The 26935-nt window shown below is 41.9% G+C and overlaps 1 protein-coding gene across 3 annotated transcripts; it reads right to left on the bottom strand.

Annotated features, from left to right (window-relative positions):
* Window positions 1–140: 140 nt before the first annotated feature.
* LOC112248263 (guanine nucleotide-binding protein subunit alpha-14) lies at window positions 141–26935 on the bottom strand. 3 transcript variants are annotated; one of them, XM_024417145.2, is made up of 7 exons: window positions 26689–26935; window positions 13218–13402; window positions 12882–13036; window positions 12283–12411; window positions 12038–12164; window positions 3138–3291; window positions 141–2868 (listed from the first exon to the last, which is right to left on the bottom strand). In XM_024417145.2, exons 1-7 carry the CDS (start codon window positions 26810–26812, stop codon window positions 2681–2683), a joined length of 1062 nt encoding a protein of 353 aa, XP_024272913.1. In that variant the 5' UTR covers window positions 26813–26935; the 3' UTR covers window positions 141–2680. The 3 variants fall into 3 exon arrangements, with proteins under 3 accessions (XP_024272913.1, XP_042176345.1, XP_024272914.2); XM_042320411.1 differs by lacking the exon at window positions 26689–26935 and adding an exon at window positions 26011–26404; XM_024417146.2 differs by lacking the exon at window positions 26689–26935 and adding an exon at window positions 22839–22889.

Here is a 26935-nt window from a genome sequence, read left to right as displayed (position 1 = left end):
TTCCACTTCATGATTGTGTCCCACTTGTTGTTGATTCTTCACAAAAAAATACAGTTTTATATCTTTATGTTTGAAGCCTGAAATGTGGCAAAAGGTCGCAAAGTTCAAGGGGGCCGAATACTTTCGCAAGGCACTGTATCTATCCTCCAGTTCTGCTTGACATTTTTTTTACTGACACGCACCAATAAAGATTTTACATCAAATAAAATGTTATTTGGCACAGTTTAAGGCAGGTATGAAATGTTTATGTGCTAGCTCCCTCAACAATGCAGTACATTAATCAATAAAAGTCTACATTTAACTACTGTAACAATTTATTGAAACGTAACAAATGTATCTTGAATTTATTTTTGAAAGAAACAATGTAGAAAATAACAGATGCACATAATGAATAAGAACATAGTCACAACAATTTATGAACAGAATTCTTTCATGACCAAAAATCTGTTATTGTTAGAATACATATACACTTAGGGGTGAATCCTCACTGCTGAAATTTTAAATTAAGTGGAAGGATTTGCTCCTAAATGAATTAAAGTCTCAGGTAAATGTCCCTATGTTATTCCTCTCGCAAGGCACTTTGGACAGATTACTTGGCTAAAACATGCACGCTTGCTTCACTGTTTAGATATATGGTGATGTATTGAAATAATATATAAATACAGTATCTGTATGAAAACCAAAACAAATTGCATTTTTTTCAGCCAAGTGTTGCTTTTCTCACATTTAAACAAGTAAAAGACTTGGCCAAATAATGAATTCACAATTCCACTTGCACTCTCATCACACTAGTGCTCACTGAGGAGTGTTAGACAGGGTTAGGTAGGTTGCTTTCTAAATGTTATCCAGTTATTAGTTACCTGTCCAAAATTGTAATCAGTTTTTTAAGTTATGGACTACCCAAACTCAGTAACATAATCTGATTACTTTCAGATACTTTTGAATTATTGTCCCCTTAAAAGTCATTAGAAGAAGACAAAAAGTATCCATCAAATGCATTTGGTGTGTCATAGTGGTCTCTGACTTCTGGTCAGGCTCGCTCAGGTGGAACAAACTTCATCTTGCACCTCTTAAATTTTTAGGTAATCCAAGAAGTAGTCTTTTAGTTTTTCAAAAGTATCTAATCTGATTACATTATTTTAAGCTGTTACAGTTCGTTTTTGTAGTACCTGTCCAAAATTGTAATCAGTTACTCCCCAAACCTGTAGATAGATCATAGTTTCTGTTATTTTTTTTTGTAAATGAAAAGGTGCTATATTTAACTCCTTCCTCTATACAAGATAAATCAATTCAAGTCATCCATTTCAAAGAACGACAAAGACGATACAAGAAAAATATATTTTACGTTAAAAAAATACTTTGGCATCCTTGTCACAGTGAGTAGACTTTTCTTTCTTTCAAAAATATATGTACAGGAGATTCTCTTTAGTGATCTGATGGTTTTTATTCAGATACTATTTCCAAATGGTATAGATGCTCAACCTAACAAAAGCACTCTGGACAGAAAAACAGCATTACAAATCATGTTGGAACCAAAATTATTTTCCAATCGTTTCGTTCTGAACAGAACAGCACTCTTTTTTTGTTCCATTCTACTGTTCCGAACAGCAAAATAAAGTTCTGAACCAGTTTGAATCCCAAAAAAGTACCGGTTTATATCATTCCTTTCTGTTCCATTTTTAAATCTGTGAAATCAACAGTTTTGTATGTACAAGTCTAATTAAATTACTTCAACAAACAGTGCAGATAGAGCAGGCAAGCTAGTTGTTTACATGCGTGATTGACAGATAAGTGTAGCCTATGGACCAAGATGCAACTGAGGGTCTCTGGGAAGAGAGAGTGTTGAGGAGGAGGTTTGAAGCACTGGGCATCTTGTTATGACATGCATTATCTGAATTAGGTCCACAGAATTATACCTAGGAGGAGCGGCTTCTATGGAGGAACTTTGAATGTCTTTTGAGCTAGCGAACAAGCTTGAGAGTGCAGAATGAAACACTTTTTATAGTTAATAAATCCTACGTGAAACGTTACAATGCACATAGCATCCTTAACTAGCATATAAAAAGTTCATCCATTCTTCTCTAGCTAATTAAAAATGTCTCTCCCCATCTTCTGAATCATGTTTGTAACATCAGTACAGAATCCTATGCTTCTGATGGGGGAGGGGCAGGTAGCCTAAGCACGCACCCACACTGGCAAAGATTCTCAGCTTGCAGGCAAACACTGGAAAACGTTTCTGAGTGACAGAGTGAGGGCTTTGCATAGGCGCATTGTTGTGTTTTGTGAGACTAGAACAAAAATGCCTGGAACGTAAAATAACGTTATTAACTGATTCCCATGCTTTTCAAATAACGGTTCTGTTCCGGAACAGTATGGATCACTTTCATTCCCAGTTCTGTTTCTGTTCCTTGAAAAATGTTATTGTCCGGTTTCGGTTCTGTTCCCTGAACCGGTTCCAACCCATGCTACAAATCTTGCAGTCAAAGCATTTTCTTCTACCGCATCAATCTAACGTTCCAACCTTATACATATACTCTCAAGTCTCTTAGCCTGATCCTAGATCTGTATGTGCTTTAACCAACTCATGTCAATGGCAGTTAGAGGAGTTGTCTAGAGCACATGCTACAGATCTGGGACCAGGCTAGATGTCTCTTAACCTCACAGGAGCCTTGGCTCTCCTCTAAATAATGGCGAAGTCCTTGAGGTGATTTTTGATGATGGTCTCTCTGATAGCAGCAAAGACAAAGCGGATGTTCTCTGTATCAGTGGCACAGGTGAAGTGGGAGTAAACAGTCTGTCTGTCTAGGTTCTGCTCCTGGTACATCTTCAGGATGAACTCCCTGGCTGCTTTAGGGTCATTCTGCGGCCCTGGAAACAACAGCTTTAGTTATGGCGTGTGCATGCGTAGCGGAGGTTTTTTGGTGAACTGCCCTCTTGTGATGAGTAACCTTGCTTGAGACCTGAAAACCTGTGTTAGCTCCCACAACGAATGCCTAGGCTTTAGCTCAGTGGGCTAACATGGCATTGAGTCATGTGGCCATCTGGGTTTGATACCTGGTTGGTCGTGTGTGTTAACTAATGGGTTCTCTTACTATACTGATAAGAATAGCGGTCACACAAACACTACTAGAGCTTACCAGTGTATTCTGGGAAGTAGTTGACAAGGTGGGAGCGCATGATCTTCTCCTCTAGGATGTCGGTCTTGTTAAGGAATAGGATGACAGAACATTGCTGGAACCAGGGGTATGTGATGATGGTCTTAAAGAGTGCTTTGCTCTCCTCCATACAGTTCTAGGGGACAGACAATGCATGTATAGTAAGCGGATATGAAAGCCCAAACTTGAAAGCCATAAGGCCAGAGGAGGCGTGGTATATGGCCAATATACCCTCAGCCATGGTGTATATCAAACCCCCAAGGAGCCTTATTGCTATTTTTATTTTTTTCAATTTAAAGTTTTATTGAGTTCTTGTTTTTCAATCAACCAACAAAACACATTCCACATTCACAGATGTGACAGGCTTTAAAAAAAGAAAAAGTCAAAAAATGATAATAATACATTTGAAAAAATAAAAAAATAAAAAACAATTAAAATGAATGATAGTCAAATAAAAGCATTTATTTTTCTTAATCTATTTATTTTCCTTGGTGCATATAAATATACATACATATAGACATACATACACACATATACATACATATATACACACACATACGCACACATACTCAAAAACTAAATTAAAATAAAAACACACAAAAAAAACATATAACACTCGCAGCAGCACTATCAAGGTTCTTATCAGCTATTTCAAGCATTCGCTGAGACGACGGGCCAATAATTTGTTTTTAGGTTTTACAGTACCTTACACAACAAGTATCTGCGCATTTCCCTAGTCACCCCGTTCACTCTGTCCAGTTTTAAATATAGTTGAATAGTGGAGACCAGAGTCTATCAAACTTGGGCTGTCTCTTGTGGAAGTCATAAGTGAGCTTTTCAAGAGCAAGAAAGTCAACAATCTGGTCAATCCACATTTTAAATGTAGGAGGGGTATTAGAGGCCCACAATAGAAGAATACATTTCTTAGCAAAGTATGTAATAGTCATAAGCAAATTTTCTCTGTCAGGATCAAGAACAAAGTCCTGCTGGGCATTAAGAAGAAAGATACACGGGGTCATATCAAACTGTACCTCTAGTATTTTCTGTGCAGCAGTATGTACAGATTGCCAGAATCTGGCAATCTCTCTACAGCTCCAAAATACATGCATATAGGTTCCACTTTCAGAGGTACATCTTTTACAGTTAGGAGACATATCTGTTTTCATTCTATGGAGTCTCAAAGGAGTATAATAAAATTTGTACAAAAATTTGTAATTAGATTCTTTCATTTTTACACTGGTAGAGGAGCAGTATACCCTGTTGCAAACCTCCGCCCATAACTCATCACTGATAGTCAGACCAAGGTCCTTTTCCCAGACTATTTTCAAAGGAGTAAAGGAGGAGCTTCCTTTCTCAGAAAGGAGTCTATAGATGTAAGATATTTTGCCTTTAATGGATTGTGCTGTGACAAGAAGGGATTCAACTGAGTTCTAAACCTCCTCTTGGAGGTAAATGAGGAAATTACATGTCTAATTTGAAGATATTTTTAAAAAAAATGGGATCTTGGCACATCGAATTCACTGCAGAGCTCTTGAAAGGATTTCAGTGTAGTGGTTTTCTGATGAAATAGGTCTGAAAAGGTCCTGATTCCTAGAGTATGCCAAAGATTAAAGTTGGCATCCCTCAGGGCTTTTGGCAAGTCTGGGTTGCCTACTATAGGCGAGTGAGAACATATTTGGGAGGAAATGCCCAGGTATTTCTTACAGTCCCTCCACGCAAGTAGGGTGCTGTAAATCACAAAGGTTTTGGCTATGTTACCCACTTCACTAAAGTTATTAATTAATATAATTGAGCTTAAGGGCAATGAACCACAGGATTGAGCTTCTATCTGAATCCACGTTGACTCTTGTCTGTTTGTGATCCATGTTAGCATGTTGCGGATTTGGGCAGACCAGTAGTACAATTGAAGGGAGGGAAGGGCAAGACCACCCTTAGATTCAGGTTTCGATAGAGTGGAAAACTTGATCCTAGGTTTTTTATTGCCCCATATAAATTTGGTGATGCTTTGGTTAGTTGTTTTGAAGAAGGAAACTGGGAGATAGCATGGGAGCATCTGAAATAAGTAGTTCAGTCTAGGGAGGACGTTCATACGGATTACATTAATTCTTCCTACTAAGCTAATTAATTGGGAGGGAGATCCAGGTTTGGAGAACGTTCTTGATTCGATCGAGGAGTGGAAGATAATTTTCCTTAAAAAGGCTATTCGGATCTGGTGTTATGAAGATCCCGAGGTATTGAAACCCCTGTGTTTTCCATTGGAAAGGACAAAGTCTCTTCATAGAGCTGGTGAGTGTAATATTGAGAGGGCAGACAGTGGATTTGTTAAAATTGATCTTATAACCTGAAAACTTGCCATACTGAGCAATTGTGTCTAAAATGAGAGGGAGGGATTTCTCAGGGTTGGATATGTAGAGCAAGACATCATCCGCGTAAAAGCGAAATCTTGTGCTGCAGGCCGCCTGCAGAAACACCCATAATACTTGGATTGCTCCTTATCAGCTCTGCCAGAGGCTCCGCCCCCAACAAGTAGAGCAGGGGGGACAGTGAGCACCCTTGTCTTGTGCCCCGTTCCAGAGGGAATCTGTCAGAGCTCAGTCCATTAGTAGTCACCATGGCATTTGGATGAGAGTATAGTGATTTGATCCATTTAATAAAATTTGGGCCCATATTGAACTTTTCTAAGACTGAAAACAGAAAGCTCCACTCCATCCTGTCAAACGCCTTCTCAGCATCCAGTGAAGCCAGCAGGACAGGGGTCTTCTGTGTGTTTACTTGATCAATAATATCAAAAAGACGGCAAATGTTATCAGAAGAGTATCTGTCTCTAATAAATCCAGTTTGGTCCGCTTTTATTATTTTGGGAAGAAGAGTGTTTAGTCTTTTGGCGAGCAATTTGGTAATTATTTTATAGTCGAAATCCAACAAGCTTATGGGCCGGAAGGACGAGCAGGATAGGGGGTCCTTGTCCTTTTTTAGCAACACTGTAATGCGAGCTGTGTGCATTGAGTCTGGGAGAACTCAGTTTTTGCAAAAATCCTCCAGCATTGGCATGAAGATAGGGCTGAGCTGGGGCCAAAAAGTTTTGTAGAACTCTCTGGGGAATCCATCTGGGCCTGGGGACTTATTAGGTGGCATGGAGGTAACTGCCTCCAGGATCTCCTCAGGAGTGAAGGGGGAGTTGAGATCTTCTTGGTCGGTCTTTGATAGTTTAGGTAGCGAGATTCCCTCTAGGAAAGAGTGGAGTTCTGCCTCTGTGTGTTTTCTCTCAGAGGTATATAGTTTGCAGTAAAAATCATGAAAAGTTCAATTGATCTTTTTTGGGTCATATGTGACCTCGTCCTCTGCTGTTCGGATAGCCATGATTGAATTTTTTTTTTATCTCCAGAGTGTAGTCCAAATTCAGTTTGGCTTTGGCTGCTTTAAGATGACTCCAGGAGGTGCTGTCTAGGGATTGTTTATGTATTTTTTCACAGCATTCCAGCTCCCTCTCAAGATCTAGCCTGTGTGCTTCCATTGCTTTTTTCTTAGAGGAAGCATATGCAATTAGATGACCTCTTAGTGTGGCTTTAGCAGCGTCCCACATTGTGGCCGGAGAAACAGGAGAATCTTTATTGTCTTGTGTGTAGTTGTCTATCCATGTAGTTACCAATGTATGGAACGCTTCGTTTGATAGCATGGAGGTGTTGAATTTCCAGCTCTTTGATCTCGGGATGTTTTTGCAGAGGTCAAAGCGGAGGTGGACAAAGGCGCGATCTGAAAGTGCTATGGGTCCAATTGTACAAGTGTACAAGTGGCTGAATTTATGAAACTCTTTGGGATAAAAATGTAATCTATACGGGAGTAGGTGTTATGGACATTAGAGTAGTATGTATAGTCCATAGATGAGCTATTAGTCTCTCTCCAGATATCTATCAGTCCCATCTCTTTAGTAAGAGAGTTCAACATCTTTGCAGATCTAGGATTTGTGGTGGGGACTTGAGATGATTTGTCTAGGGTTGGGTTAAGGGTACAATTAAAATCTCTGGCCACCACGCCAAAGGAGACACAATGCTCATTGAACAGGGTTATAATTTTTGACATGAAGGCAGGAGTATCTTTGTTAGGGGCGTATATGTTTACTATAGTAATTGGTTGACCATATAGTGACCCAGTTATCAAAATAAATCTCCCCTCCGGATCAGATATGTTTTTGTCAATTATGAATGGAACATTTTTATGGATAAGTATGGCTGTGCCTCTACTGTTTGATTTGAAAGATGAGAAATACACCTGTCCCACTCAAGCTCTGCGAAGTCTGGCATGTTCAGCATCACAGAGGTGTGTCTCTTGTAATAGCGCAATATCTGCTTTTTCCTTTTTTAGAGCACATAGTATCTTTTTTCGTTTTATTGCATGCCCTAGACCATGGGTGTCAAACTCTGGCCCGTGGGCCAAATTTGGCCCGCGGGGTAATTATATTTGGCCCGCGAGACAATACCAAATTACTACTAGAGCTGGCCCGCCGGTATTATACAGCGCATTCACCACTAATACTACGAATCCCATAATGCTCTGCTGTTTTCGCGCGCCAATCAGGACAGGACCCAGAAACGCTCTCTCCTCTGTGACAGTAGTCATAGCAACATAGACGCTACAACTGTCAGCGAGCTAACCCTTCCCAAAAATGGCAAAAAGAAAGGCAGAAAACAGGAGCTTTCTGGACAAGTGGGAGGCAGAATATCTGTTTACATATGTAAAAGACAAACCTGTTTGTCTTGTTTGTGGAGTCAACGTGGCTGTAAGTAAGGAGTACAACATTAGACGACACTATGAAACGAAACACCATGACAAATACAAGGACCTGGACATGACTCAAAGGAGCCAGAAAGTAGAGGAGATGAAAAGAAGTTTGGTTTCACAACAGAATATGTTTAAAAAGCCACATCACAAAGCGAGGCTGCTGTAAAGGCTAGTTATATAGTGGCAGCAGAGATCGCAAAATCAGCCCGGCCCTTTAATGAGGGAGAGTTCATGAAAAAGTGCATGATGAAGGTTTGTGACCTCGTATGCCCAGAGAAAAAACAAGCATTTTCAAACGTGAGCCTGAGCAGGAACACAGTAGCTGATCGCACATGTGATCTTGCCACCAATCTGTATGACCAGCTGATGGAAAAGGGAAAAGATTTTGTTGCGTTCTCCCTCGCTGTGGATGAGAGCTGCGACGCATCTGATACTGCTCAGCTGTCAGTCTTCATCCGTGGAGTGGACTCAAATCTGTGTGTTACGGAGGAGCTATTAGGATTCAAATCAATGCATGGCACAACCACAGGAAAGGAAATCTTTGAGGAGGTTTCCAAATGTGTAACTGAAATAAAGCTGCCGTGGGATAAACTCGTTGGATTAACGACAGATGGTGCGCCAGCGATGTGCGGTAAAAAGAGTGACTGGTGGGCATGGTTCGGGAGAAGATGCGGGAAGAGAACTGTGCAGGTGAGCTAACTGTTTACCACTGCATCATACATCAGGAAGCACTGTGTGCCAAAGCCCTAAAGATGGAACATGTTATGACCACAGTAACACAGGTAGTTAACTTTATAAGAGCCAAAGGTCTAAATCACCGCCAGTTTAAATCTTTTCTGGAGGAGTGTGGTTCGAATACGCAGACGTGCCGTATCACACAGAGGTGAGATGGCTAAGCAGAGGAAAAGTACTGAACAGATGTTTCGAGCTGCGTGAGGAAATATGTCAATTCCTGGAAACCAAAGGGAAGGATACAGCAGAGCTCCGGGAGCAAAAGTTCCTGTGTGAGCTGGCCTTTCTCTGTGACATCTTGAGCCATCTCGATGCGCTGAACCTGCAGCTTCAGGGGCGGGGGCGCATCATCACAGACATGTACGCTGCAGTGAGGGCCTTCAAAACTAAACTGTGCTTGTGGGAGAATCAGATGCTGCAAGGAAACCCTTGCCATTTTCCCTGCTGCCAATCCATAAAAGCGCAGATCTCTACCGCCGTGTTCCCATGCGCACAGTTTGCTGAAAAACTCAGTGTTCTCGCCGCTGAGTTTAGCCGGCGCTTTGCCGACTTCGATGCCCAGAAATGCAAGTTTGAACTGCTTAGTAATCCCTTCGCAGTTGATGTGGAAAATGCACCAACCAACATCCAAATGGAGCTGATTGAACTCCAGTGCAACGACACGCTGAAGTCAAAGTATGATGCTGTGGGCGCCGCACAGTTTCCATGGTTCATCCCTGACACAATGCCTCAGCTCCAAGCTGCTCAGATGCTCTCCATGTTCGGCAGCACTTATCTATGCGAGCAACTTTTCTCCTCGATGAAGATGACCAAAACAACTCACAGGAGACGTCTGACTGATGAACATCTTCGCTCGATACTGAGGATTTCTTCAGCTCAGAGCTTGAGCCCAGACATTGATGAACTAGCATCCAAGAAGAGATGCCAGGTATCTGGCTTGGGCACATCAGATTAGACCAGTGTGCAATAATTAACGTTTTCTTTATGCACTTTTTCTTGCTACAAGGCATGGGCTTGAATGGTTGATTGATTTATTATCATTTTATTTGTAAAATTATTAGCCAGTGGAAAAAGTTTATTTTGGTATTTAAATCAGAAGGCTGTAAATAGAAAAGATATAAAAAATTTATTTAAATTTTATTTATTTAATAAATGAATGCCATTGATGTGTTTTTTCATTTGAAATTCGATTTTGCATGTCTCCACTATTAAATTATATATTGTATGGTAATAAGCGATGCTTGTTCCATATTCAATGTTAAAGCAAAACTTGTTTGGGTCCATATTAAAAGGTTAATTTGTTCAATGTTGGCCCGTGACTTTGTTCAGGTTTTACATTTTGGCCCACTGGGTATTTGAGTTTGACAACCCTGCCCTAGACCATGGCAGTTCCATTTCCATTTTTCCAGATTTAAGGTACTAGTCATCGTCATCGAGCAGTAATCGAACTTTAGTGCAAGTCATCTCTGGGTAAAAGTGGATAGTAGTTACAGCTGCGTTCACATAAAAGGAAAATAAATGGTGTACATAAAATAATAATCTCTGAACACCCCAGCCGAGTTCCCACACAACTCGACACATCCCGTTGGATCTATTACCCCCCCGCTCAGTCTCAATTCTGTGTTCCGAATAAAACAAAAAACGGGAACATTTAGCAACGCACAACGTCTCCCTCTCCCCACCAAAGAAATGCCTTATCCTCTCCACCCCGCATTGAGTAAATAACACAGTTGCCCTCGTCCAGACCACAGTAAAAGAGGGGAGAAAAATCAAATCAATAGCCCAGCCTACATATACCTCCCCCAGGGGACATAGGGAACCCCAAGTAATAATAGCAACAACAACAACAAAAAACAGTAGGCTGAAACATTAGTAGGCCTAGGTTAGGCTATACAGCCCATCCCTCTCAGTTAAAGGAAAATAAATATAAATTGGACGGCTATAATGACATTTAGGGGGTAGGTCTCTGGATATCGGCTATATGTCGTCTTACCTCCTTTAGTAATGGCATTAATCGCATTTAGTCATTGGTCTGTTTCTCATTGACCAGGATTGTCTTTCAAAAAAAAACGTTTTGCCTCTTCGGGAGTTTTGAAGTGTCGCAAGGCTCCTTGGTGAAGAATCCTGAGCTCGTTTGGGTATTTGTATCCCCTGAAGATGCCTCGGTCAATGGAGTATTTCTTCACTTCGTCAAATTCTCGGCGCTTTCGGCGTATTCCAGCTGACAGGTCCTGGTGCAAAGCGAGTTTGGCGTTTCCCACTGTGATGGTGTTGTTTTTCGCCGCCTGTAGGACTCGTTCCTTGTCGGTGAATCTCAGAAAACGTATGGTGATTGGGCGCGGTGGTTGTCTGGCTGCTGGTGGGGGCCTCAGTGCTCGGTGAGCTCTCTCGAGTTCTATGGGCCTGTCGGTGGACATGTGGAGCCACTCGGGAAGTTTGTCTTGCAGGTAGCAGATCAGTGGCATGTTTCCCTCTTCTTTTTCGCCCAGATTGAATAGAACACAATTATTCCTTCGCCCCCTGTTTTCCAGGTCCTCTGTTTTCTCTTCCAGATGCTCGATTTTCTTTTTAGCATATGCTATTGTTTCCATGGCATCTGTCAATAAGTTTTCCATGGATAGGATTCGCCCCTCTGGCTCGTCCAGGCGCCCCGCGTTTATGGTTCTTGTTGTTGATGTCAGGCAAAGCGTTTTCCAGGATTGTCACCTTGCCCCCTATCGCACGGAGCTGAGAGTTAATGGCATCTAATTTAGTGTTTAGTTCTGTACGTTGGGATCTCAACTCAGAAAGGATGTCTTCGACAGAGTGCGAGGTTGGCATTCATTGTGCCTCGTGGGGGAGCGGGTTCTCTTGCTCCTGGCTAATGGCGCTAGCTTCTTCTTGGAGGCTTTTTCCGTCGCTAATACTCGAGTCCGGGTAAAAATGTCACCTGTAGTGTCGCCTTTTGTAGCCGCCATGACTTTTTCTTACTAAAGCTAAATGAGTTTGAACTTGGAGTGGAGTTAAGATTAGGAATTGGAAACTACTTGTGCGGAGCTCTTAGTTCATGCGGCCATCTCGTCCAAGGGTCACGTGATTCCCCCCCTCCCCCTTATTGCTATTTTAAACTGTTTACCAATGTAATTAGAGCAGTATGACTACATGTTTTGTCATTCCTGTGGTATTCGGTCTGATATACCATGGCTTTCAGCCAATCAGAACTCAAGACTCAAACCACCCAGTTTATAATCTCACATAATGTGTGAGATACAATTGACTTTTACTTACCAATTTTACACAACAGCATGTTTGCCCATGGATGCGGCCCACAGGTGTATCAGTAAAATATGTCCAGTGCCTGAACACTGTGCTCTGACTGACGGGGAGCTCACCTGGTCACATTCAGCCAGCACCTGGTCGTATTCACTGAGCGCGGCCAAGAAGATGATGGACGTGATGTTCTCAAAGCAGTGGATCCACTTCCTCCTCTCTGATCTCTGACCCCCCACATCCACCATCCTGTCACATCAAGCCAATGTTAGGAGCGTTGCTTGTTGGTAATAGTGTTTCCTCAAAACATGTGCTCAGTTGAGATTGGAGAAGGAGCATCATTAACAGAACCAAAGTTTCCCCTCACCTGAAGATTACTTCTTCCATGTCAAAGTGGTACTCAATGATTCCCGTGGTCGGCACTCGGACCCTCAGGATGTCCTGCTCAGTGGGAAGGTAGGAGGCCTTTGCGATCCGGTCCAGGTCACTCAGATAACTGAACAACACAGCATAAAGAGTATGTTTATGGGAATTGTGTGATCACCAAAAGAAAAAAAAAAGAACAACAATACTACAAACAATGAATTAAAAACTTCAGACTGGTACAGTATATGCCCCCAAAAGAGTGTCCTTTGAAAGACTCAGCTAGAGTCTTAACATTGTCCATGTAATAACAGCATGCTGGCAGCAAATTTACATTCCAGTGTGAAGATTGATTTAGTTCTCTACCAGGACATGCAGGGGGAAACAATTGCAGCAGCACAGATTTAATCTTTAATTAAGGTTTGAATGGCTTTGCAGTCTTACGTTATAGTGTAATTACTTTTGTCAATAGAGATGTGGTCTTTGTTACCTGACCAGGAAAACTCCAGGCCCTAGTTATAGCCCATAACCAGGGCCTGTGTTTTTTTCCTGATCATTATCAGGTTAAGAGCAACTCCTGCCCTATGACTTATTTCTACTCACTATTTGGCGGCGTCAGATAGCTGGTACTCCCTGCGGCGGGCATAACACTCCTGTACTCCACCGTCCCTCCACAGGCTCCTGATGGCGTCCACATGGCCTCTCTCCAGATCATTCACCATGTCCACCTCCACCTCACTCAACATGCTGGCATAGCCCTGGGAGGGAGGGAGCAAACAACAAGATGGTTGGGGTGTTCATTAGGTCACGCAAAGCAAAATGCTTTAAAACTCTTCACAAATTAAAACTAAAATTGAGTTTATTTTTGGAAAAGTCCTTGGCTCCGTGATCAGCTGGTGCGGAAGCAGACCTGAGGTGTGATGTGGCTGGGATTCTTGCCTTATTCTGGGCCTCCAAGAAGGGGATGTTGAGGGTCTCCATGGCGTGAATCATGGACTGCATGGCAGTAAAGATGTTGTGGTACACCAGCTTGGTGAAGCCTCGCTTGTCCTCCTCTGAGTAGCCGGCGCCATGAATGATTCTCATCTGTTTAATGAAGGTGCTCTTCCCACTCTCTCCAGTACCTGGTAAAAGGGGAGAGGGGTGAGTTGAGGATGGGAAAGGAAGGAATACATGGGTAATTGAAGAAGTGTGAGGCACTATATCCAGACAAGGATAGCATCTGGACAAACAAACCAAAATCCATAATCACCTATTACAGCCCTATTCACATTTAGACACACGCACATTCTCAATCTCCTTTCCCAGCTACTCCTACCAGCTCCTTAGATTTCTTGGCCTGGTCAGTGACCAAGAACAACATCTCTATGGATACAATAACTATTGTGATGTGCGCTCTAGATAATGATCCTGGAGAGATCCTTGACAAGGTTCCTCAACAGAAACAGGGAGTGACTACCAGAATATATCTATATTTTTTTTAACTAGACAAGTCAGTTAAGAACAAATTCTTATTTACAATGACGGCCTACACCGGCCAAACCCGGACGACACTGGGCCAATTGTGCTCCGTCCTATGGGACTCCCAATCACTGCTGGTTGTGATACAGCCTGGATTCAAACCAGGGGGTCTGTAGTGACACCCCTAGCACTGAGATGCAGTGCCTTAGACTGCTGCGCCACTCGGGAGCCAAATATAAGCAAATATAGGACCCAACATCTGATTTGGACCAAACGTCTTCGTTCCATTGAGTAAGACATGAGGAATCCAATAAATTAGTTAAAAGCCACCCACGTACCCCCCACATCCCACCCAACAACCAGTATCAGTTCTCTATGTCTGACAAGTAGTATGGAGGTGTGGTTTGGAGTTTTGCTTCTTCATCCTTTGTAATGTATTATCTGTGAATTTGGTCATGTTTTTTTCCCCTGTTGAGAAAAATTTGCAATTGAAGCGGTTAGCATTATTTAGCATAAATTAGTGTGGAAATACTAGGTTTTGTCCACTAGATGCCACTGTTCCTGCTACTGCCACACCCTTTCATACATTTTTCTGGTCGCTAGCATTTATTACATTGATCACATTTTCTTTGCAGCTTTGGGTACAAAACCAATAGCTTTTGCTCATGATGAAAATAAATTGTGTTGTCAAGCCAGTCCTCCATGAAAGCAATTACATTTGTCCTTCTCTTAGAAGCCTAATACGTCAACCCAACTCTTTGAATAGGCCAACAACTGGCAGCTCTATGGTGCAATTCTCATTTTCCTACAAGCCAAAAAATTGGGAGAAATAGGCTATGCCTAAAATGGTGTGACAACCATAATAAAGTATTTGATGATCATGTTTTTCAATAACATGATTAGAGACATTTACCATTAAAACCCAACCCAATACTATTAGAAAACACTATACAGTGTGTGTTTGGGATTTTTTTAATATATTTTTCATTTGTCATTTAGCAGACGTTCTTAGCCAGAGCGATTTACAGCTAAGTGGGACAACCACATATCACAGTGTACATTTTTACTCAAAATAGTCACAATCAGCAAATGTGGAAAGAAAGTGTGAGATCACAAAAAGGTTTTTATGGGGGGAGTGTATTATTTAAGATACTGTATGAAGGGTTTCAAAATAAATAAAAATTACCCCCTTTTTCGTGGTATCCAATCCAGCTACTATCTTGTCTCATCGCAACTCCCGTACGGGCTCGGGAGAGACGAAGGTTGAAAGTCATGCGTTCTCCGATACACAACCCAACCAAGCCGCGCTGCTTCTTAACACAGCACGCATCCAACCCGGAAGCCAGCCGCACCAATGTGTCGGAGGAAACACCGTGCACCTGGCAACCTTGGTTAGCGCGCCCGCCACAGGAGTCGCTGGTGCGCAATGAGACAAGGATATCCCTACCGGTAAGGCCCTCCCTAACCCGGACGACGCTAGGCCAATTGTGCGTCGCCCCACGGACTTCCCGGTCACGGCAGAGCCTGGGTGCAAACCCAGAGTCACTGGCAGCACAGCTGGCGTTGCGGTACAGCCCCCTTAACCACTGCGCCACCCGGGAGGCCCCGGGTTACAGATATTTTAGGAAGATGGGCAGGGACTCTGCTGACCTAGCTTCAGGGGGAAGCTGGTTCCACCATTGGGGTCCCAGGACAGAGAAGAACTTGGACTGGGCTGAGCGGGAGCTTTTTCCTGGACACATATTAAGCCTAAGTGGACAAACTGAATTGCTTTCATGGAGGACTGGCTTGAATTGTGTGACCACACTATTTATTTTATCATGAGCAAAAGCTATTGGTTTTCTACCCAAAGTTGCAAAGGAAATATTGTGATTCCTTTAATAAACACAAGAGACCATCACAATGGATTGGATAAAAAGGTGTGGCAGTAGCAGGAACAGCAGCATGTAGTGGGGGGGGTACATGGGTGGCTTTTGATCATTTTATTAGATTCCTCGTCTTACTCATTGTTAGGAAGAATTATGGTCTAAATCGGATGTTGGGTACTATATTTATTGAAGATTATATGAATCCTATTAATTAAAATGGCCAATTTGGGTGCAATTAATTTGCCAAATTTCTCAGAGATCAAATTACATTTCAACAAAATAATGTTTCAGGAATGATAATCTCATTTGTTTATAACTACAGAAACAATTTCAGCACAATTTGAGATGGTGGGTGTCAATCCTGTTTCTTGTGCTTTTTGAGGTGGAACGACCCACCTGCGGGGCGCAGCGGTCTAAGGCACTGCATCTCAGTGCTAGAGCTGTCAGTCCCGGGCTGTATCTCAACCGGCCGTGATCGGGAGTCCCATACTGCCCTACCAAGCAAAAAGGCAGTAACTGCTAATTTGGTTGAAAATGAGTTAATGGCATTTTTTTATACATTAAATACATGCTTAATTATGTGGACAAGTATCCTGCCTCTTATTGTGTTTTGGAGAAAATGGGGGTCATGTTAGCAGTAACTGCATAAAGTTACTGTGAAACCAAGGTAAATAAAAGCCATTTTTCTCAGTTCCACGCTATGAGCAGTCACTGCCTTTTTGCTTGGTAGGGCAGCATAGGGCAGCGCACTATTGGCACAGAGTCGTTAGGGGAGGGTTTGGCCGGGGTAGGCCGTCATTGTAAATAAGAATTTATTAACTGACTTGCATAGTTAAATAAAGGTTAAATACATTTAAAAAATCAAATGACCCACCAGATTGTTAGTTCAGAGGAAATCACCGGGATAGGCGAGGTGAAAAATAGATGAAGAGTGAGGCTGTTCCTAAGAAGTTTGCTGTTTTAAAGAGGGGGTCAGCTCAGCCTGGTCTCATATACTACACGTAATATAGTAACATATCAAACTAAATGGACTGTCTCGGATTTACGTACATGATACGAAATGCTCTGAGACCAGGTTGGTCAGCAATCTTTTTTGCGTTGTTTCTGAGAGGAAGACAGACAGGCTCATTCCTGGCCACCAATTTATTCACAATTCCTGGAGCCACTCAGGATTTAAACATGTCAGCATGGATAATTGTTGCCAACAAACACCAGACCCCAACAGGTACAGAACACAGTTTCTCTGTTGCTGGGTCTCCTCTGTCTTTAGTCTGCAATGAACACTTAAACCCGAATGCACCTCACTGAAACACACACCCTCCTTCCAGCCATTCATTTTCAGCTACCCTTGGAAGACAATGGAAGTGGACTTCGAAAATGCTTCTTCAAGTTAATTGGACAGTATGTCTGTATGTGTTGAGCTCTAGGGGGTTTCCAAGAGACTAAAACCAAATAAATGAGTTGTTGCTAAGGAAACTGTATTTGCAGACATATGTACATAGGCTTTAAAACATATTGAATGAATGTTACTTTCAAAAACTAGCCAGTCAATATTCTAATGAGAACAACATGAAAGTGTGTACTCAAATAGCCACCACCCCACACAGATCCATCCAGAAGACATAATGGGCAGGGACTTGTGCCTGACAATGACCGATCAGAGGCCATAGGCACTTGTGAATATTAAGTTGACCAATCGAAGAGACAGTTAGCATGTATAACTGACCAAAGCAGTCAGAGAGGGACCTGGAGTTTGCACTTACTCTCATGACCTAATAAGCCATAGAGATATAAATAAATAGAACATTTATATTGTGTTTTAAACGCTTTACTGAAGATGGGTTGATCCATCCATTTGCAATTGAGATTAGAATGTGCATGTAGTTTTCCAAATAAATACAATGAGTTCTATACATTTTTTGTAATATACAAACTTAAATCCATTCATTAGGACCTTCACACCTGAAAGATAATATGAATTACCTATTTATATACACTCACACACACACACACTGAACAAAAAGTATAAACACAACATGCAACAATTTCAAATATTTTACTGAGTTGCAGTTCATATAAGGAAATCAGTCAATTTAAATTAATTAATTAGGCCCTAATCTGTAGATTTCACGACTGGGAATACAGATATGAATATGATGGTCACAAATGCCTTAAAAATGGGCTTCACAAGAGGAATAACTGTGTAAGAATGCTGTTCATTGACTATAGCTCAGCATTCAACACCATAGTACCCTCCAAGCTCATCATCAAGCTCGAGGCCCTGGGTCTGAACCCTGCCCTGTGCAACTGAGTCCTGGACTTCCTGACGGGCCGCACCCAGGTGGTGTAGGTAGGAAACAGCACATCCACTTCGCTGATCCTCAACACTGGGGCCCCACAAGGATGCATGCTCAGCCCCCTCCTGTACTCCCTGTTCACCCATGACTGCGTAGTCACGCACGGCTCCAACTCCATTATCAAGGCCTGATCTTAGGCACAGGCATTAAAACATGTTGGTATTACAGACTTGGACAGGGAGAGGTTGAAAATGTCAGTAATCCGTCTGGCGATGCGGCCTTGTGAATGGACCTGTTTAAAGGCCTTACTCACATCGGCTGCGGAGAGCGTGATCACACAGTCTTCAGGAACAGCTGATGCTCTCATGCAGGTTTCATGGTCCTTTTGCCTCAAAACGAGCATAGAAGTAGTTTAGCTCATCTGGTAGGCTCGTGTCAATGGGCAGCTCTCGGTTGTGCTTCCCTTTGTAGTCTGTAATGGTTTGCAAGTCCTGCCACATCCGACGAGCGCCAGAGCCGGTGTAGTATGATTCAATCTTAGTCCTGTATTGACACTTTGCTGTGGGGACCACGTCATCGATGCACTTATTGATGAAGCCAATGACTGATGTGGTGTACTCCTCAATGCCATCGGAAGAATCCCAGAACATACTCCAGTCTGTGATAGAAAAACAGTCCTTAGTATCTGCTTCATCTGAGCACTTTTTTATTGATCACTTTACTGGTGTTTCCTGCTTTAATTTATGCTTGTAAGCAGGAATCAGGAGGATAGAATTATGGTCAGATTTACCAAATGGAGGGCGAGGGAGAACTTTGTAAGCGTGTCTGTGTGGAGTAAAGGTGGTCCAGAGTATTTTTTCCTCTGGTTGCACATTTAACATGCTGATAGAAATTTGGTAAAACGGATTTAAGTTTCACTGAACACTCCCCGGCTACTTGGATAGCCGCCTCTGGGTGAGCATTTTCTTGTTTGCTTATGGCGGAATACAGCTATACTATCAATGCTGTCTTAGTGCCAGCCTCTAACTGTGGTGGTATGTAAACAGCTACGAAAAAGAAATACAGATGAAAACTCTATAGGTAGATAGTGTGGTCTACAGCTTATCATGAGATACTCTACCTAAGGCGAGCAATAGCTCGAGACTTCCTTAGATGTCATGCACCAGCAGTTATTTACAAAAATACATAGCCCACCCACCCTTTGTCTTACCAGACGCTGCTGTTCTATCCTGCCGGTACAGCGTATAACCAGCCAGCTGTTCAGCCACGATTCGGTGAAGCATAAGATATTACAGTGTTGAATGTCCTGTTGGTAGTTTAATCTTGCTCGTAGGTCATCTATTTTATTCTCTAAAGATTGCACGTTTGCTCGCAAAATGGAAGGAAGTGGGGGTTTATTAGATCACCTACAAATTCTCAGCCCGCCCTTTGGCCCCTTTTTATCCACCTCCTCTTCACGCAAATCACGGGGATCTGGGCCTGTTCCCGAGAAAGCAGTATATCGTTCGCGTCGGGCTCAATATACTAAATGAAAAAAAAGATTCTGCCAGTCCGTGGTGAGTAATCACAGTCCTGATGTCCAGAAGTTATTTTCGGTCAGAAGAGAGGGTAACGGCAACATTATGTACAAAATAAGTAAACATAATATGTAAAAATAAATAAAAAAACACAAATATACGAACAAAAAAACACAATTTGTTGGGGACACATAAAACATCTGCCTTCTTCTCCGGCGCCATTATGTGACAGAAATGTTGCCTGTAATCCATGGCTTCTGGTTGGGGTATGTGAAATTGTTAGATATTACTGCACTGTAGGAGCTAGAAACACAAGCATTTCACTACACCCACAATAACATCTGCTAAACATGTGTATGTGACCAATATAATATAATTTGATTTGATTTACCATACCATTACCCATGTGGTTACCACCACCAGTCAGTTTCTCTGTCTGTCTCTCTGACTGTCTGCCCAGCTGGCCTCTCTCCCACTCAGAGGAGTATTTTGCTGTAGGCATTAGACATTACCATAACCACCCAGCCTGCCACATTGACCACAGGAACAGACACACACACCTACACTTCCTCTTTCTTAGGAGGTGTGAGGACAGTAGCCTACACAAAGCCCTTCGACAGAGTCTGTATAGTCTCTCACCGAAGTATGAGGAGGCTGTAGCTGATGTTGGTGTAAAACAGTGGTGGTTCACTTACCTTGGGGAATTTCCATCGAGCACCAACAAGTTCATAGGAAAATATTACATTTGGTGTCAAATGACAGCCAAGTCTCTATATTTTTGGGAAGTGAAGGCATAGACACATTTTCCAACAATTTTCCCAAAAAGTAAAGGTTTTGATTTCTAGATAAAACAGATAGAAAAGGGCTCTTAGAAAACATCATACCAGAAATAGTCTTAAATGGATCAGAAATACACAATAATGTTGACGTAAAGACCCCTGCCAACTAATATCAACACATATATTTTGTTTTGGAGAAAATCTTTACCTTCTGTAAGTTTAAGAAATATTACCTTGTGCCTTGTATTTCCATTACCAGAAACCCACACATCTTTAAGATATACTATATATACAAAAGTATGTGGACACCTAGGATTGCAAAGGATCGGAAACGTTACGGTAAATTTCCGGACATTTTCCATGGTTTTAGGAATTGTGCTTAAATTCATCAAAAAAAGTTAGCTTATAACAGTGAACCTTTTTTGTGGGATACACATAAGGCAATGCTAGGTCTTGGGGATAGTTTAACCAAAATATGTCACAATTCAATGGAATTGCAACCCAGTGTGTTCTTCCATCACATGTACAGCTGATTTTCAAGATCTTACACACTAATGAGATGCTATTGAGTCCACACTACTACACTGTCTGAGCCAAGGACTACATGCTTTCTGATACATTTTGATTACAATACTGGGTGGGGTGAATATATTTTATATGACATCATTTTTTTGTTAACTAGTAAATAGTAGCCTACAGCAAAGTGTGTTTAAATCATTTCTAACTTGTTAACAATTTCTGCTACTTAGTTTTTGCTACCATTTGGGTTTTAGTTTGCTTGAGTCTGCTAACTTAGGAGTGTTAATTCACCTGTTTCCATACATTGCATTTTAAAAATGTATCTTACAAAGGAGTTAATCTATCTGCTTCACTATTTATCTGTATATGCAATTGTATGTTGTTGTTTTTTTAAACATTTTTTTCTAACCTTTACAGGATAATGCCACGGGCACTATCTGATGTGTGGAGACATTTCACTGCAGCTAACGTAGAAGGAAAAGTTGTGTACATTTGCAAGTACTGTGCCAAATCATATGTGAAGAATGCAACAAAGATGCAAAATCATCTGGCCAAGTGGATAAAGTTCCGTCAGCGCTCACAACAAGCAACGTCTGACAAAAGTCCCTCTAGTTCTATTCGAGGTGAAAATTATGAATCAGACACCTTATTGATAGCAAGAGCTCATTGTCCTCCTGGAATCCGAAGTTTGTTTGACTCAATGGAGGAACGTAGTCAGAGAAATACTGATGTCTTGCTCGAGCTGTGTATGCAACTGGTTCACCTCTGATGCTCACAGGCAATGTGTATTGGAAGAGATTTCTTAATGTTCTTCACCCAGCATACACCCCTCCAACCAGACATGCTTTATCTACTCATTTGCTGGATGCAGAGTTCAGGTGGTCAAGCAAATCATAGAGAAAGCAGACTGTATTGCAATCATCTCTGATGGGTGGTCGAATGTTAGTGGGCAAGGAATAATTAACCACATAATCTCCACCCCTCAACAGTATTCTACAAGAGCACAGACACAAGGGACAACAGACACACCGGTCTCTACATTGCAGATGAGCTGAAGGCAGTCATCAATGACCTTGGACCACAGAAGGTATTTGCACTGGTGACAGACAATGCTGCGAACATGAAGGCTGCTTGGTCTAAAGTGGAGGAGTCCTACCTTCACATCACACCCATTGGCTGTGCTGCTCATGCATTGAATCTGCTCCTCAAGGACACACTCCACAAGAGAGCCAAGGAAATAGTTAAGTATGTGAAGGGTCATCAAGTTATAGCAGCAATCTACCTCACCAAGCAAAGTGAGAAGAATAAGAGCACCACAATGAAGCTGCCCAGCAACACCTGTTAGGGTGGTGTTGTCATCATGTTTGACAGTCTCCTGGAGGGGAAGGAGTCTCCAAGAAATGGCCTTATCACAGTCTGCCAATATGGACAGCCCCATCAAGGGGATCCTCCTGGATGATATATTTTGGGAGAAAGTGGTAAGCAGCCTGAAACCTATAGCAGTAGCCGTTGCACAGATTGAGGGAGACAATGCCATCCTGTCTGATGTTCAGACTCTGCTTGCAAATGTAAGACAAATCTGTACTGCCCTGCCCACTTCACTGTTGCTCCAAGCAGAGGAAACTGCAGTTCTGAAATACATCAAAAAGCGTGAAGACTTCTGCTTGAAGCCCATACACGCCGCAGCGTACATGTTTGACCCCAAGTATGCTGGCAAGAGCATCCTGTCTGATGCAGAGATCAACAAGGCGTATGGTGTCATCACTACCGTGTCTCGCCACCTTGGCCTGGATGAGGGCAAGGTTCTTGTTAGGGAGGATGTTCCCTCGGGGGGATCAAATCAGCGGGTAGTCAGCGGATATTTTAGAGCGTCACTGATCGTTTTTCGTTAAAATTCAAACTTTCATTAAAACACACAAGCAAGGTATTGAATTAAAGCTACACTCGTTGTGAATCTAGCCACCGAGTCAGATTTGTAAAATGCTTTTCGGCGAAAGCATGAGAAGCTATTATCTGATAGCATGTAACACCCCAAAAGACCCGTAGAGGATGTAAACAAAAATAATTAGCGTAGTCGGCGCTACACAAACCGCACAATAAAATATAAAACATTCATTACCTTTGACCATCTTCTTTCTTGGCACTCCTTGATGTCCCATAATCAATACTGGGTCTTTTTTGGATTAAATCGGTCCATATATAGCCTAGATATCGATCTATGAAGACTGTGTGATAAACGGAAAAAAATAGCGTTTCATAACGTAACGTCATTTTTTAAAAGTTAAAAAGTCGACGATAAACTTCACAAAACACTTCGAAATACCTTTCTAATGCAACTTTAGGTATTACTACACGTCAATAAGCTATAAAAATCATCAGTGGGCGATGTAAATTCGATAGCCTGCCGTGTGGAAAAATGTCCGGAAAAAAAGACAGACAATGCCTCGGGTTGGTGGTCGGAGAGAATCGGTTCCCTTTGGTCGGATCTACCAAGAATCAATTCAGATTCAAATGAGAAGACTCTATACATCCTGTGGAAGCTGTAGGTACTGCAAGCTCGGCCCCATATATTACGGTTCACCTTTAACAATTCATGGAAGTGGCGCATGGATATTTTTTTCCATCTCCAGTGATCAGATTTTCCTGCGCTTTTCGATGAAACAGACGTTCTGTTATAGTCACAGCCGTGATTTAAACAGTTTTAGAAACGTCTGAGTGTTTTCTATCCACACATACTAATCATATGCATATACTATATTCCTGGAATGAGTAGCAGGGCGCTGAAATGTTGCGCGATTTTTAACAAAAAGCTGCGAAAATTCGCAGCATCCCAAAGAGGTCTGGCGAAGTACACTTCCAAGCAAGGGCTTTGGGATGGAGATGCAATATGGCAGTTGTGCCATCGTATCTCATCAGCCATCTGGTGGAAGGAACTTTGTGGATCTGAGGCTCTTTCCTCTGTTGCCTCCATCATCCTCCAAATCCCACCAACATCAGACCGGTGTGTCTGTTGTCGCCTCAGAGCACAACTGGTTCTTGTTTGGGAACACACACAAAAGCACGCAACAGGCTGACCAATACAAGGGTTGAAAAATTGTGACAGACTGGACAGAGACAGACTGGACAGGACTAAATCTGAACCAATCAAGTTTAGATAGTACAGTAAGTAGGGCACAGTAAAGTACAAGTACACCACAGTATTGTACCGTAAGTAGAGCACAGAAGAGTACAGTCCAATATGATACAGTAGTACAGTGAATAGAATGTAGTGTATTGTGCTGAACTATACTCTACTCTACTGTACAAGGTGACATGTCATAGCTGACACCACATTCTTTCTGCAGACATCTTTGACCCTTAATTCGGAGCAGGTATTGGAAAAGGTGGTTGTATAAAAACCTGATGGAGATTTTACCGTGATTTCTTTACGAAAGTTTGCATCTGCGCAGTTCTTCCAATAAATTAGTTTTTGTACATTTTTCAGTGGAAATTGTAAAACACTGTCCTTGTGCATAGAGTTGTATGGTTTGTTACACTTTGAAATCAATGGTTTTTGTTTGGCATACATTTCAAAGTGAAATAACTGAGTCAAAGCTTAATTCTGTTACTGTAGAATAGCCCCTTGACTGTGCAATATGAAAGTGTTACAATACACATGGTGATCATATGTAGATCTGGACCAGAAACCCTTTTCAATATGTGCTGAATGTCTCCCAAGAGTTTTACTGTGGCCAGTCACGGGTCTAATGATACCTTTAGGGACATGTACAGTTGAAATCGGAAGTTTACATACACTTAGGTTGGAGTCATTAAAACTCGTTTATCAACCACTCCACAAATTTTTTGTTAACAAACTATGGTTTTGGCAAGTCGGTGAGGACATCTACTTTGTTCATGACACAAGTAATTTTTCCAACAATTGTTTACAGACAGATTATTTCACTTATAATTCACTGTATCACAATTCCAGTGGGTCAGACGTTTACATACACTAAGTTGACTGTGCCTTTAAACAGCTTGGAAAATTCCAGAAAATTATGTCATGGCTTTAGAAGCTTCTGATAGGCTAATTGACATCATCAGTCAATTAGATTTGTACCTGTGGATGTATTTCAAGGCCTACCTTCAAAGTCAGTGCCTCTTGACATCATGGGAAAATCAAAAGAAATCTACCAAGACCTCAGAAACCTCCACAAGTCTGGTTCATCCTTGGGAGCAATTTACAAATGCCTGAAGGTACCACGTTTATCTGTACAAACAATAGTATGCAAGTATAAACACCATGGGACCATGCAGCCGTCATACCGCTCAGGAAGGAGACGCGTTCTGTCTCCTAGAGATGAACGTACTTTGGTTCAGAAAGTGCAACTCAATCCCAGAACAACAGCAAAGGACCTTGTGAAGATGCTGGAGGAAACAAGTACAAAAGTATCTATATCCACAGAGTCCTATACAGACATAACTGAAAGGCCGCTCAGCAAGGAAGAAGCCACTGCTCCAGAACCGCCATAAAAAAAGCCAAGACTATGGTTTGCAACTGCACATGGGGACAAAGATCATACTTTTTGGAGAAATGTCCTCTGGTCTGATGAAACAAAAATAGAACTGTTTGGCCATAATGACCATTGTTATGTTTGGAGAAAAAAGGGGGAGGCTTGCAAGCTGAAGAACACGATCCCAACCGTGACGCACGGGGGTGGCAGCATCACGTTGTAGCGGTGCTTTGCTGCAGGAGGGACTGGTGCACTTCACAAAATAGATGGCATCATGAGGAAAGAAAATTATGTGGATATATTGAAGCTACATCTCAAGACATCTGTCAGGAAGTTAAAGCTTGGTCGCAAATGGGTCTTCCAAATGAACATTGACCCCAAGCATACTTCCAAAGTTGTGGCCAAATGGCTTAAGGACAACAAAGTCAAGGTATTTGAGTGACCACCACAAAGCCCTGACCTCAATCCTATAGAAAATTTGTGGGCAGAAGCTGAAATAAATAATTCTCTACTATTATTCTGACTTCACATTCTTTAAATAAAGTGATCCTAACTGACTTATGACAGGGAATTTTTACTAGGACTAAATGTCAGGAATTGTTAACTGACTAAATATATTTGGCTAAGGTGTATGCAAATTTCCGACTTTCACACACAGGACAGGAGAGCACAGAACAAGGTAATCACTTAAAGCATAACTATGCTTGTTGGCTATATGGCAAACAAAGTTATAAACATGATCAATTCGGATGTATTCTTAACAATAATATATGGCTTTATAACGTGTTTTGTGTTTACCTGGTGAAGACGTAGGAATCCCCTTATGGGAGTAGAAACATAAAATATCCAGTGTTTGACATTTTAATACGAGTTATCATGGGCATGTGCATTGCAAGCTTTCTTTTTTCATGCTAGCCTTTTGTGTTTGAGTTTAGAGCACACTTTCGAGGAGAGTTGATCAGGCAAAACTGATATGAGACTCGCGGCTGTATTTGCATGGCTTTGCATGAGCATAACTCCGGTACACCAGTTACCTGCGACTACAAACACTTCGTTGTGGCCAAGGCCCAACGCAAGCCACCAGAATCTCGTAATTAAAAGCTTCCCAGATAGTTAGTTTTTGTCGACATTGAAAGTGAGGCCATCCATTTCTTTCAATTCAACATTGAAAAAAGGCGCAAATTTGTTGCACCTGAACTAATGAGCATAAATCAGAGACCGCTATGACGACACACCAAATGAAAGTAAAATAATATTAAAACTAATGCGCTCCCATGTCTGCACAGTATTGACATTTTACTACATATATTACTATTATTCTAACTTTAAATTGGTACGTCTACAACACTCTGATAGCCTACTGCTCCCTTCTTCACCTGATTTTACACGTGTGGTCCAGGCTTTACCTAAGTAGCCTAGGACCCTAGGCTATGCACTAAGCAGTGTGCACTTCTTGACAGATGTGACAGCTCTCACCTAATAGCAGCAGTTTGAGTTCACTGCCCGAGTCTTTTTTGTCCTGTCTCAGCTGCCTGTCAATCTCCTGATTGATTCTGTGATTATCCTTCTCCTCGGCCGACATACAACATCCAGCCATCATTAACCAAACTTTGCAGGCGTAAAATTAACGAGCAATGATTATCATTGAAGCAGTCACTATTACATGGGGCTCTGGTACATCTGAACTCCACGGTCGTAGGAGGACGCATCTCCACGGGGGCGT

Source organism: Oncorhynchus tshawytscha, linkage group LG04 (assembly GCF_018296145.1).
Source record: "Oncorhynchus tshawytscha isolate Ot180627B linkage group LG04, Otsh_v2.0, whole genome shotgun sequence".
NCBI lineage: Eukaryota > Metazoa > Chordata > Actinopteri > Salmoniformes > Salmonidae > Oncorhynchus > Oncorhynchus tshawytscha.
The sequence above is the reverse complement of the archived record's forward strand: the minus strand, read 5'-3'. Positions and strand labels throughout refer to the sequence as shown.